This window comes from Oncorhynchus masou, chromosome 6 (assembly GCF_036934945.1).
Source record: "Oncorhynchus masou masou isolate Uvic2021 chromosome 6, UVic_Omas_1.1, whole genome shotgun sequence".
Taxonomy (NCBI): Eukaryota; Metazoa; Chordata; class Actinopteri; order Salmoniformes; family Salmonidae; genus Oncorhynchus; species Oncorhynchus masou.
In genome coordinates this window covers 11,647,274-11,660,322 of record NC_088217.1, presented here as the reverse complement: position 1 = coordinate 11,660,322, position 13,049 = coordinate 11,647,274, and the positions used below count along the sequence as shown (strand labels likewise).

Below are 13,049 nucleotides of genomic sequence, written 5' to 3'. Positions count from 1 at the left end.
TGAGCAAGGCACTTACTAGTTGCTCTGGATAAGAGTGTCTGCTAAATGACTAAAATGTAGACTATGACCTCATTAGTTGTTCAGCAGACAGGTGTTCGGTAGATTTTCTGTTTTGGACGCATTTTGTAGAAGCTCCATCGCAACAGGTGTGAAATTCTGCTGTCTGACTCACTGTAGAACAAGCGAATAATAGAGCTGAGTCCCATTAAGATGAATGTGACAGTTGGACATGTGATCCAGTAACAGTGTAGGCCTTTAAGAGATTAAGAGAAAACGTCTGTAAATATAACAAACTAGGCCTTTGAGAGAGGGATGAACTCATTTGTCTTTTCACGCAAAAAAGTCACATCACAACTCTAGTAAAAATGTATTTGTGTCCCTTTAAGAGGAATGCTACAGTTATAATTGATATCTACCCAAAATAACGGAGGCCTTTACTATTACAAAGAAGTCTGATCCTCTCTGTCTTTTACAAAGAAGTCCAATCTGCTCCTTAAAGGGAAGGGAGGCTTTATCTTGCAACCTTTTTTAAACTAGGGCCCACCAGGATTCGGGAATGGGGCCCACCAGGTTTTGGGAATGGGGCCCACCAGGATTCGGGAATGGGGCCCATCAGGTTTTGGGAATGGGGCCCACCAGGTTTTGGGAATGGGTCCCATCAGGTTTTGGGAATGGGTCCCATCAGGTTTTGGGAAGGGGGCCCATCAGGTTTTGTGAAGGGGGCCCACCAGGTTTCAGGAATGGGGCCCACCAGATTTTGGGAATGGGTCCCACCACGTTTAGGGAATGGGGCCCACCAGGATTCGGGAATGGGGCCCACCAGGTTTAAGGAATGGGTCCCACCAGGTTTTGGGAATGGGTCCCACCAGGTTTTGGGAATGGGGCCCACCAGGTTTTGGGAATGGGGCCCACCAGGTTTTGGGAATGGGGCCCACCAGGTTTTGGGAATGGGGCCCACCAGGTTTAGGGAATGGGGCCCACCAGGTTTCGGGAATGGGGCCCACCAGGTTTCGGGAATGGGGCCCACCAGGTTTTGGGAATGGGTCCCACCAGGTTTCGGGAATGGGTCCCATCAGGTTTAGGGAATGGGTCCCATCAGGTTTAGGGAATGGGTCCCACCAGGTTTCGGGAATGGGGTCCCTGCAAACAGTTGTGTTGTGCAGCTGTCTACAGTGCAGGCCCTTGTGGTTGTAAGACTTATGTGAGGTATAAATGGATCTAAATATAATGTAGCTTCTTTACTGATCTCTGATCAGTAGTTCTCAGTGGGACTTCCTGTCAACGGAAAATCGTGTGAGACAAATTGGAAAATTGAAACATTTCATTTTTCATTGGCAGTATTTATTTTGGCAGTTACTGTGGAAAAACTGGGCCTGACTCATCAGTGGACTACGCTGAATTCTCTATCCAACAGTAATCAGATTTAATGGATACGATCTGAGAAGAAACAGCATGTACAACTGCTGCTGCCTGGGTAGTGACTTGTTCACTCAGTCGAAAGACTGGATTTAATTATAAGCTATTTACATTTACAATGAGCTTTTAACATTGTAAGACATTAGGGACCAGTTTCCCGGACACATATCAAGCCTAGTCTTGTACTAAGACATCATTTTATTGGAGAATCTCCATTAGACATAGAACAATAATAGAATGCATACAGGGCTGGTTTCCCAGGAAGTCCTGGACTATAAAGGATCATACTGTTATTACACTATTCAGTACATTGGACATCTTTATCAGTCAAGATGAGTAGATTCCCGTGTGAAGTCAGTCAGAGATGAAGATGACCACAGACTGTGGTGAAATTCCTTTAACATTTAATTCTGCATTTTTCATTAGGATTGAACTTAAATGTGCCATTTAACTAAGCTAAAACATAACCAGTAATGGCACTATCGTCTGTCTGTGGCCTTTTAGTAAGCGTGCAAAACATACGGTATATGTATTTAGTCATTATGTAATTTGGTTAGAGGGTCAATGGAGGCATGCAGCGAGTTATAAGTGAGGGGTCAAAGGTTATAATGGCCATTAAGGATGTGGAGGACGAGGGATAAGGCAGGATATTCCTCCCAAAAAGAACCCTATTATCTATATAGGGCACTACTTTAGACCAGGTCCTATAGGGCCCACAGTACACTACTTTAGACCAGAGCCTATAGGGCCCACAGTACACTACTTTAGACCAGAGCCTATAGGGCCCACAATGCACTATACTGTATATAGGGAATAAGGAGCTCTTTGGGAGGCAATCAAGTTGTTGTATAGAGGAGGATGAGAATAGAGGGGTTTACAGATGTAGAATAGATCCACATGGTTGATGGGAACAATCAATCGGATGGACAAAACGTTATTGGTTAGAGTCCATTAGCTGGATCTAAAATGGGAATGAGCAAGTATCTCTTATCGATAAAAGAGATGTCACTCGGCTCCAAGGAAAGGACTGCTCTAAACACTCAGCTCCAAGGAAAGGACTGCTCTTAACACTCAGCTCCAAGGAAAGGACTGCTCTTAACACTCAGCTCCAAGGAAAGGACTGCTCTTAACTGTTCACTAGAACGCAGATTCTAAACACTCTATTCCCCATGGGGCCTACGCTGTGGGAGCAGTATCATTCAACCTTCTGCAAATCACTCTTTGAGATACAGTATACTGTACATGTTAGTGTTGGTATTGTCTTTCTACACAAAATCCGACAAACGATTACCACTGTGATCTCAGAATATTTTGTTCACTATGAAATTTGTTTTTAAATTCTGCTTTACTTACTTACTTATTTCACTTCAAACCCCTTTATTTTACTTTGCAAAGGTACCTGTATCTACAAAACGTAGATGAGAATGTAAATATAGATGTACTGTATATAGAACCAACACCAAGGTACCCTGGACAGCTCCAAACCACCACATCATAGAGTCAACTACAGACTGACAGTCTGTGCAGACCACCCCACCATACAGACTGACAGGCTGTGCAGACCACCCCACCATACAGACTGACAGGCTGTGCAGACCGCCCCACCATACAGACTGACAGGCAGTGCAGACCGCCCCACCATACAGACTGACAGGCTGTGCAGACCGCCCCACCATACAGACTGACAGGCAGTGCAGACCGCCCCACCATACAGACTGACAGGCTGTGCAGACCGCCCCACCATACAGACTGACAGGCTGTGCAGACCGCCCCACCATACAGACTGACAGGCAGTGCAGACCGCCCCACCATACAGACTGACAGGCTGTGCAGACCGCCCCACCATACAGACTGACAGGCTGTGCAGACCGCCCCACCATACAGACTGACAAGCTGTGCAGACCGCACCACCATACAGACTGACAGGCTGTGCAGACCACCCCACCATACAGACTGACAGGCTGTGCAGACCGCCCCACCATACAGACTGACAGGCTGTGCAGACCGTCCCACCATACAGACTGACAGGCTGTGCAGACCGCCCCACCATACAGACTGACAGGCTGTGCAGACCGCCCCACCATACAGACTGACAGGCTGGCAGGCTGTACAGACCACCCCACCATACAGACTGACAGGCTGTGCAGACCGCCCCACCATACAGACTGACAGGCAGTGCAGACCGCCCCACCATACAGACTGACAGACTGTGCAGACCGTCCCACCATACAGACTGACAGACTGTGCAGACCGCCCCACCATACAGACTGACAGGCTGTGCAGACCGCCCCACCATACAGACTGACAGGCTGTGCAGACCGCCCCACCATACAGACTGACAGGCAGTGCAGACCGCCCCACCATACAGACTGACAGACTGTGCAGACCGTCCCACCATACAGACTGACAGGCTGTGCAGACCACCCCACCATACAGACTGACAGGCTGTGCAGACCACCCCACCATACAGACTGACAGGCTGTGCAGACCGCCCCACCATACAGACTGACAGGCTGTGCAGACCGCCCACCATACAGACTGACAGGCTGTGCAGACCGCCCCACCATACAGACTGACAGACTGTGCAGACCGCCCCACCATACAGACTGACAGACTGTGCAGACCGTCCCACCATACAGACTGACAGGCTGTGCAGACCGTCCCACCATACAGACTGACAGGCTGTGCAGACCGCCCCACCATACAGACTGACAGTCTGTGCAGACCACCCCACCATACGGACTGACAGACTGGCAGGCTGTACAGACCACTACACCAAACAGACTGACAGACAGTACAGACTGATAGTAACACAGAGAGACATGCAGACCAGACAGGAGTTCTATGTTGGAGTCTACGTACATTCTAAACACCTTCTAGAGAAGCGCTAGCAACGAGCATACACCAACACACGAGGGTAAGGGCAGGAGGGAGGACAGAAGGGATTGGGTTAATTCCATTCCAATTCTAATCAACTCAGGAAGTACACTGAAATTCCAGTTCTCTTCAATGCTTTTCAATGTGGACAATTTGGAATTGGAATTTTGTTTACATTCTGAATTGACTGGCATTGAAATTGAATAGGCCACAACCCTGGAGACTTGATACAGTAAGTTGTATCAACATGAATCACCTCACTCCAAGCTACAAACCTAAGTAGCTATTCTGAGCTACGTCCTCAAACATGGGCCGGTTGGAGTGTGGCTCCAGAGTTTTGTACACCAGCGCATCTTCATCGGGACTAGCCATGAACAAGAGCCCTGCGGCCCGAGAGAGAGGAAGAGAGAGAGGAAGGAGTGGGAGGGGAGGGGTAGAGGGAGTGGAGGAGGGGAGGTGGTGAAGGGGAACAGGGTGACAAGGAGAGAGAGAGGGAGTGGAGGAGGGGAGGTGGTGAAGGGGAATAGGGTGACAAGGAGAGAGAGAGAGGGAGTGTAGGTGAGAAAGGACTGTGCTGTGATTGTGTGTTTTCTTCTTCCTGGTACCAGTGGTTTGTGGGTAAACCACTGGTACCTAACAGAAGGATGACAAGACTGACTCACGCTGTACCCAGAATGCACTGCCAGAACTGTCTGTGGGGGAAACGCAAACCCACTGACTCCAAGAACAGACAGACTTAGCCTGGTCACAGATCAGTTTGTAATGTTTAGCCAAATTCTCTTTGTTGTTTTAGACAACTCCTTTGACTATGATTTTGGCTGGTCCCAGATCTGTTTGTGCTGTTTAGACAACTCCTTTGACTATGATTTTGGCTGGTCCCAGATCTGTTTGTGCTGTTTAGCCAACTCCTTTGACTATGATTTTGGCTGGTCCCAGATCGGTTTGTGTCTTTAGACCACTCCTTTGACTGTATTATATAGCCTGGTCCCAGATCTGTTTGTGCTGTTTAACCAACTGCTCTGACTATGAAATAGACTGGCCCCAGACCACTTTGTATTTTTTTAGCCAATTTCGGTATGGCATGACAGAAATGTGCTACCAAAGTACAAGTTTTATATATATTGTATGCTATATTTTATTATACTATAATTATTATTATTATCATTACAAGCAGATACACCAACAGGCCATGTCGACTGTGAGATAATAATAATATAGCTCTTAAATAGCCTATTATTATATTGTAATATTTATGACCCTGATCCACAGGGCACAGAGTCTCTCTGCGTGTCATTTATATTGGACTATTCCTACGGTAGCTACTTCATGATTGGTCCATTCCTACATTAGCTACTCCATGATTGGTCCATTCCTACAGTAGCTACTTCATGATTGGTCCATTCCTACAGTAGCCAGTTCATGTGGGAAAGTATTCAGAATATTGAGGTGGAGCTCTGGTGAATCACACTCATACACAGAACAGGGTCAGGGCTGGCCCATACGGACAGGAGAGAAACAGAGAAACAGTACAAGGGTGTGTCTGAAATGCCACCTTTTCCCTATGTAGTCCTGGGGCAGCAGGCTAGCCTAGTGGTTAGAGTGTTGGACTAGTAACCGGAAGGTTGCGAGTTCAAACCCCCGAGCTGACAAAGTACAAATCTGTCATTTTGCCCCTGAACAGGCAGTTAACCCATTGTTACCAGGCCGTCATTAAAAATAAGAATTTGTTCTTAACTGACTTGCCTGGTTAAATAAAGGTAAAATAAAAAAAAAAACTACTGGTCTGCACCGCACTGGTCTGGGCCAGTCTGCCTTTATAGCCCCATGTTGGTAGCTACTCTGAGTCCTCTCGGTCTGCGATAGGTATTTATTTTGGGTAGAGTGTGTCGTCAGTTGTCATCCTTCCCCGACCTTCTCTCCTGTCCTGTCCTATGCTGTGCTCAGTGATCTCTGGTGAGACAGTGCAGCAGGCAGACAGCTGTGTGAGAGGAGCAGGAGAGGGCTGGGCAGGGCAGGGACGGTCCTACCCAGGTAACTATGGTAGGGAACAGGGATCAGCTGAGCATTCAGCTGTTTCTCATCCGCCACTTCATAGGGCCCGTCGTCATAGAAACCCAGATCCAGTAAAGTCTGGTTTAGTAGCTGGACGCGCATCTCTCCTGGAAGGAATAGAGTTAGAGGACACAGACAGACACAGACACACAGACACACAGACAGACACACAGACACAGACAAGCATTCTTTCTCTCCCTCTCTCTCCCTTTCTCCCTTTCTCTCTCACACACACACACACACACACACACACACACACACACACACACACACACACACGCACACTATCTCTTTCTCTATTGCCAAACACACACACACACACTTTCATTTTCAAACACATACAAAACAGTTATGTACAGGACAAAGTAAACCATCTCTAGGGTTCCACAGTGAAAATGTCAAGTACAATATAATGTAAATCGTGACTCCACCTAAGGCCTGTTTAATATATGAAACAATGATCCATAATTCCAGCCATGTTGATCCCTGACATTAAATAATGACAGTTCCATCCATCATCCCATTAACTACCTGCTGGGAATCAATCACTTTGATCGATCAGTATGACTGCGGAGGCCAGGCAGTAGGCTTATCAGCAGGCAATGATTTGTCCACTAAAATACATGTCATTTTATGAAAACAGAATTGATGGCTTTTGGGTAGTTTTCTTTTCTGTAAGCTTCAGCATCTAAGACAACTGTAAGGGAAAAACCAACTAAAAAGCCCCAGTAATATAGTTTCAGTCTAACTCCATCATTTTAGAAAGTGCCAAAAATATTTTTTAGGATTCATATAAGTAAAGTAAAGGCATACTGTATAGTAGCTGAATCGACGTGTATGAACAAGACGTGTATGAAAACATCTGACAACAAGCTTTGACTTAACTACCATTTGAAACACCTCAGCTGTCAGTCATCACTATTTAACCTGTATTTATACAGGTGTGTCTCAATTAGATAAACAAATAATAATAATCGGCCTGTCACTGTACCTTTCCAGTTGTACGTTCCAGGAGCTCCGAACATGATAAATTGGTTGTCGGGTGTGAAGGCGGCAGACAGACCCTGCTGACAGAAGCCAAACTGTTCGTGTCCCTGCGGTCGCCCCTCACAGAACTTCCACTCCCCTCCATCTAGGTCATCCCTCTCGGTCAGGTCCTCACTGAGTACGTAGCAGCGGCCGATGGGGTCCCGTGTCTCCGACGGCAGGCCCACGCGCTGACGCAGCTCGTACAGATGGGCACACGTCTGAAAAAGGGACAGGAGAGGTATAGAGTAGCAGGTTCATTGATGAGGTCCTACAGGTTTGGACCGAGGCGGCAGAGAAGCTAAGTAACTGGAATAGATGGTCTAGTACACTACAGACATGCTAAACACATCTCGTACAGGTGGGCACAAGTTTGCTTCATTGAATTGGTCCCACAGGTCTGATTCATTGAATTGGTCCCACAGGTCTGATTCATTGAATTAGTCCCACAGGTTTGATTCATTGAATTGGTCCCACAGGTTTGATTCATTGAATTGGTCCCACAGGTTTGATTCATTGAATTGGTCCCACAGGTCTGCTTCATTGAATTGGTCCCACAGGTCTGCTTCATTGAATTGGTCCCACAGGTCTGCTTCATTGAATTAGTCCCACAGGTTTGATTCATTGAATTGGTCCCACAGGTCTGCTTCATTGAATTGGTCCCACAGGTCTGGTTCTTTGAATTGGTCCCACAGGTGTGATTCATTGAATTGGTCCCACAGGTCTGGTTCTTTGAATTGGTCCCACAGGTCTGCTTCATTGAATTGGTCCCATAGGTCTGGTTCTTTGAATTGGTCCCACAGGTCTGCTTCATTGAATTGGTCCCTCAGGTCTGGTTCTTTGAATTGGTCCCAAAGGTCTGATTCATTTAAAAATATATCTATATTTCACTGGGCAAGTCAGTTAAGAACAAATTCTTATTTACAATGACGGCCTAGGAACAGTGGGTTAAATGCCTTGTTCAGGGGCAGAATGAGAGATTTTACCTTGTCAGCTCGGGGATTCAACCCAGCAGCTTTTCGGTTACTGGATCAACGCCCTAACCACTAGGCTACCTGCCGCCTCTTCATTGAAGAGGTCCCACAGCTCTGGTTCATTGAAGATGTCCCACAGGTTCGGTTCATTGAAGAGGTCCCACAGGTCTGAACAGAGGCAGGAGCAGTAGCAGTACCATCTCAGCATAACTGAGACAACTACAATAGATGGCTAGCTATTCTACAAACATGAGTTCTTCCTAACTCAGCCTTTCCCAAACTCTGTCTTGGCTAGCCCAAGGGGTGCGTGTGTTGGTTTTTACCCTGGTACTACACAGTTGATTCAAATAATCAGAGCTTGATGATTAGTTGATTATTTTAATCAGCTGTGGAGGGCTAGAGCAAACAAAACATGCAGCTCTTGGGGTCTCGAGGACCGAGTTTGGAAAACGCTGTCCTAACCACTCAAACTGACCAGGGAAACCTCTGAGCCAGTGATACAGGCTCTAACCAGGGCCTGGAGTTGGTCAGGGAAACCTCTGGACCCGAGCTACAGGCTCTAACCAGGGCCTGGAGTTATTCAGGGAAACCTCTGGACCAGAGCTACAGGCTCTAACCAGGGCCTGGAGTTGGTCAGGGAAACCTCTGGACCCGAGCTACAGGCTCTAACCAGGGCCTGGAGTTATTCAGGGAAACCTCTGGACCCGAGCTACAGGCTCTAACCAGGGCCTGGAGTTGGTCAGGGAAACCTCTGGACTAGAGCTACAGGCTCTAACCAGGGCCTGGAGTTATTCAGGGAAACCTCTGGACCCGAGCTACAGGCTCTAACTAGGGCCTGGAGTTATTCAGGGAAACCTCTGTGCCCTAGCTACAGGCTCTAACCAGGGCCTGGAGTTGGTCAGGGAAACCTCTGTGTGATTGTGTACTGTGTACTAACCACCACCTTTCCTCCAATCCCCTGGCTCTTGACTGTTACTCCGAGCCACTGGTTGTCCTTGCTTTCCCAGTCTAGGTTTACGTCTCCATCGATGTCCACACGCTCGCAGTCAAACTCCTCGCCTGTGATTGGACAGCGGTACAGAGCGCCAGGGCGCTTCCTCTGCATCAGGCCCAGTCCTCTGGCCCGCGGCGCCCCCACCAGGATCCTGTTCGCAAGACACACAAACACACATGAATTTCTATGGAAATGGACAATAAAAGTGTTGTAGTGTAGCAAATTGTATTATATTGTTTCATACTGTATGTGATTGTTTTTGGGAGTATCCATTAAAAGGGTAATCAGTAGTTGCTGCATCCATTTTTGGACTTATAAATTAATGAATTGTTACATTTTCAATGCTTAGCAGGACAGAAAATGGTCCAATTCACATTCTTATCAAGAGAACAACCCTGGTCATCTCTCTGCCCTCTGATCTGGCAGACTCACTAAACACAAATGCTTGATATGTAAATTATGTCTGAGTGTTGGAGTGTGCCCCTGGCTATCCGTAAATTAAAAAAAACATGAAAAATGGTGCCATCTGGTTTGCATTATATAAGTATTTTTTAATTATTCATATTTTTACTTTTACTTTTGATACTTAAGGATCTTTTAAAACCAAATACTATGAATTTACTCAAGTATTATTTTACTTGGTGACTTTCACATTTACTTGAGTTATTATCCATTAAGTTATATTTCATTTTATTCAAATATGACAGTTGCTTACTTTTTCCACCACTGTCTTTTAGGCCAGGAAAGCTTCCTTCACACACAACTGTTACTAGGAGCATAGTCTTTCATGACAGACTGATCGAAACACAAATTATTAAGTAGCTGGCCAGCACACTCAAGATTTGGTTCTGGGTTCTGGTGATACTGGCAACATACCTACAATCCCAACAGTCACCCCCTGACCAGTAAACACTGTGGGCACCATACTGTAGTTATGGACTTTTATTGGTTCCTGGAGTTGTTTCTGGTCAGGTCACATGGTCAGAAAACAGGAAACCCTTCCGACCCTAAGGTTTAATGTTTTGGTTTGAAAAATGCATCTGGACACAGTACCAGCTTTTTAATTTCACCTGGCTGCCAATTTGAGGAACCGCCTGAAGAATGGCAGATAGAGGAATCGTAGTGAGGACGACTGGCTTCTATTCTGAACTTTGTGTGGTGATCTTTCTGGCACCCAGAGCTGCTGAGTCATCAGCCAAATGGATGTTACACAGAGTGGACAAGGAGCAGTCCAGAGGCTATAAGACTCAGGCTGGTTCCCAGACTTCAGCTCTACAAGATCATCAACAGACGACATCAACCATCATCTACCATCCTCTATCCAGCTCTCTCCACTCAAGTCATGAACTAACCCTCTTTATCCTCTTTGGAGGATAAAGATGTGGTTATTGGTTGACCTGTCCTGACATATTGCTTGTTTGTTTTTGAAGCGCTTTGAGATTCTATGAAACGTGATATAGAAATGTAATAAATTACGATTATTGTTACGTATGACCTGCTCTCCTGAGCTAGTTAGTTTAGATGTTGTATATTTGACATGTTGTTGACAACAACGTCAGTTACTTTCAGTGAGCTCTCTATTCTTTGACACAAAAAGCATCAACGTATTACTGGGAGGTTGCATCTATCACTGATACTACTGTGTGTTATCATGATTCCCTCCCCCTCCTATCTTTTGTAACGGTTGCATTTTCAGTGGCTCTGGCTTCTGCCTTATACGGGCTGGCTGGTCCAGGGGGCTATTTAAAAACGCACCGTTGAACAACATTCCAACCAACCAATTTCTCTCTCTCTCTCTCTCCTCTCTCTCTCTCTCTCTCTCTCTCTCTCTCTCTCTCCTCTCTCTCCTCTATCAGCCATCGCATGGCACAGGCCCAGAAACTAGACACAGAGAAAGAGTGGGAGAGTGGGGGGAGTGGAGGGAGTGGGAGAGAGAGAAAGAGAGAAAGAGAGGAAGAATGAGTCAAGAGAGGGAATTAGAAAGAGGTAGAGCAAAAGGGGGACAGAGGGAGAAAGAGAGAAGAGAGAGAGAATGAGAGAGAGAGAGAGAGAGAGAGAGAGAGAGAAGAGAAAGAGTGCATGAGAGAGAGAGAGAGAGAGAGAGAGAGAGAGAGAGAGAGAGAGAGAGAGAGAGAGAGAGAGAGAGTGAGAGAGAGAGAGAGAGAGAGAGAGAGAGAGAGAGAGAGAGAGAGAGAGTGAGAGAGAGTGAGAGAGAGAGAGAGCGAGAGAGACAGAGAGAGAGAGAGAGAGAGAGAGACAGAGAGAGAGTAAGAGAGAGTGAGAGAGAGAGAGACAGAGGAGACAGAGACAGAGAGAGAGAGAGAGAGAGAGAGAGAGAGGCGAGAGAGAGAGAGAGAGAGAGAGAGAGAGAGAGAGAGAGAGAGAGAGAGAGAGAGAGAGAGAGGGAGAGAGAGAGAGAGAGAGAGAGAGAGAGAGAGAGAGAGAGAGAGAGAGAAAGAGAGAGTGAGAGAGAGAGAGAGAGAGAGAGAGAGAGAGAGAGAGAGAGAGAGAGAGAGAGAGAGAGAGAGAGAGAGAGAGAGAGAGAGAGAGAGAGAGAGAGAGAGAGGAGAGAGAGAGGCGTGAGAGAGGAGAGAGAGGCGTGAGAGAGAGAGAGAGAGAGAGAGAGAGAGAGAGAGAGAAGGGGCATGTTCAGAATGAGACAATTCTCTGAAATGGCTATAAATATGGTCTAGTTGAGGGGAATGCTACATAAGTAGCTAGATGTACCCAGGCTTTCCAACATTGGGTAGCTTCACTTAACTTCACATTCCAGCTAAGGATTCATCCGGACTATGGAGGGGGATACTGCTCTTCCGCCTGCCGTTAACTCCAGCAGGCTTGTAACTGAGCGCGTCACACGTGGCTAATCGAACACCGAACTCTTCATTCAGACAATGCAGAACCATTAACCCATGGGAGAGTCAGAGAAACATTTACATTTGTACCAAAAGCAACATGAATTAAAAGCTTTCTTGCACATTTAGCAGGCTGTCGTGTGAAGGAGGCTTTTAGATATTTTAATATCACTATATTTTAAACGCACAACAAAAAAAACATTTTATTAGCAAACTATTTGGTAAATATTGAATTGGTCATCTTCCTCAAATTTGATTGGTCCTCAACCCGTGGCTCAGACATTTTCATTCAGGATAAATGCAGTTAGCCTGCCCCAGAGCAGGTTAGTCCTGAAGGATATGTCGCTGTTGAAATTTGCCTGGCTAAAAGGTGAGCCACTTTCGGGGTAACGGTTATCCCAAGTTGAACTCAGAATTGACCGAAGATGCCTCGCTAACTCTTCAAACCTGATTGGTAGTATAGGGCTCAGACAGAAAGACAGAGGCCTGAAGTGGTTGAGCATGGTGAATTGGTAGCCTGGTCAGTCGTCAGTACCACACTAAAACTGACGGCAGGTGTAGGGCTGTTGGATTAAGATAATTTATTTACAAGTGTAGAAATCACACACTGTGTGAACGAATGGCTAAGACAGTCATTCCTAGCCTGGAGTGACTCCTAGCCACTCCTGAACTCTGTCTGTGCTTGAGCCAACTTCCCCAGTGTTCATTGTCATGTCATGACAGCAAATGAGGGGTTGCAGGCTCATACAATACATTTCAATCTGGCGACAAGGCTAAAGTCACTCCTTGCACTGAGACATGGCTGTGTAGACTCCTATGGTGTTTAGGGAAGTCAACAGTCATGTCTCAGAGCAA

General features: G+C 46.4%; 1 protein-coding gene across 1 annotated transcript in view; it reads right to left on the bottom strand.

Annotated features, from left to right (window-relative positions):
- The window catches only part of itga7 (integrin, alpha 7), a 78,857-nt gene that overhangs the window by 31,551 nt on the left and 34,257 nt on the right, over window positions 1-13,049 (bottom strand). The window contains exons 2-5 of the mRNA XM_064967347.1: window positions 9,283-9,490; window positions 7,337-7,592; window positions 6,321-6,452; window positions 4,569-4,676 (exon numbers count right to left, since the gene is read on the bottom strand). Of these exons, the coding sequence (XP_064823419.1) occupies window positions 4,569-4,676; window positions 6,321-6,452; window positions 7,337-7,592; window positions 9,283-9,490 (704 nt within the window). The remainder of the gene's footprint in view (window positions 1-4,568; window positions 4,677-6,320; window positions 6,453-7,336; window positions 7,593-9,282; window positions 9,491-13,049) is intronic.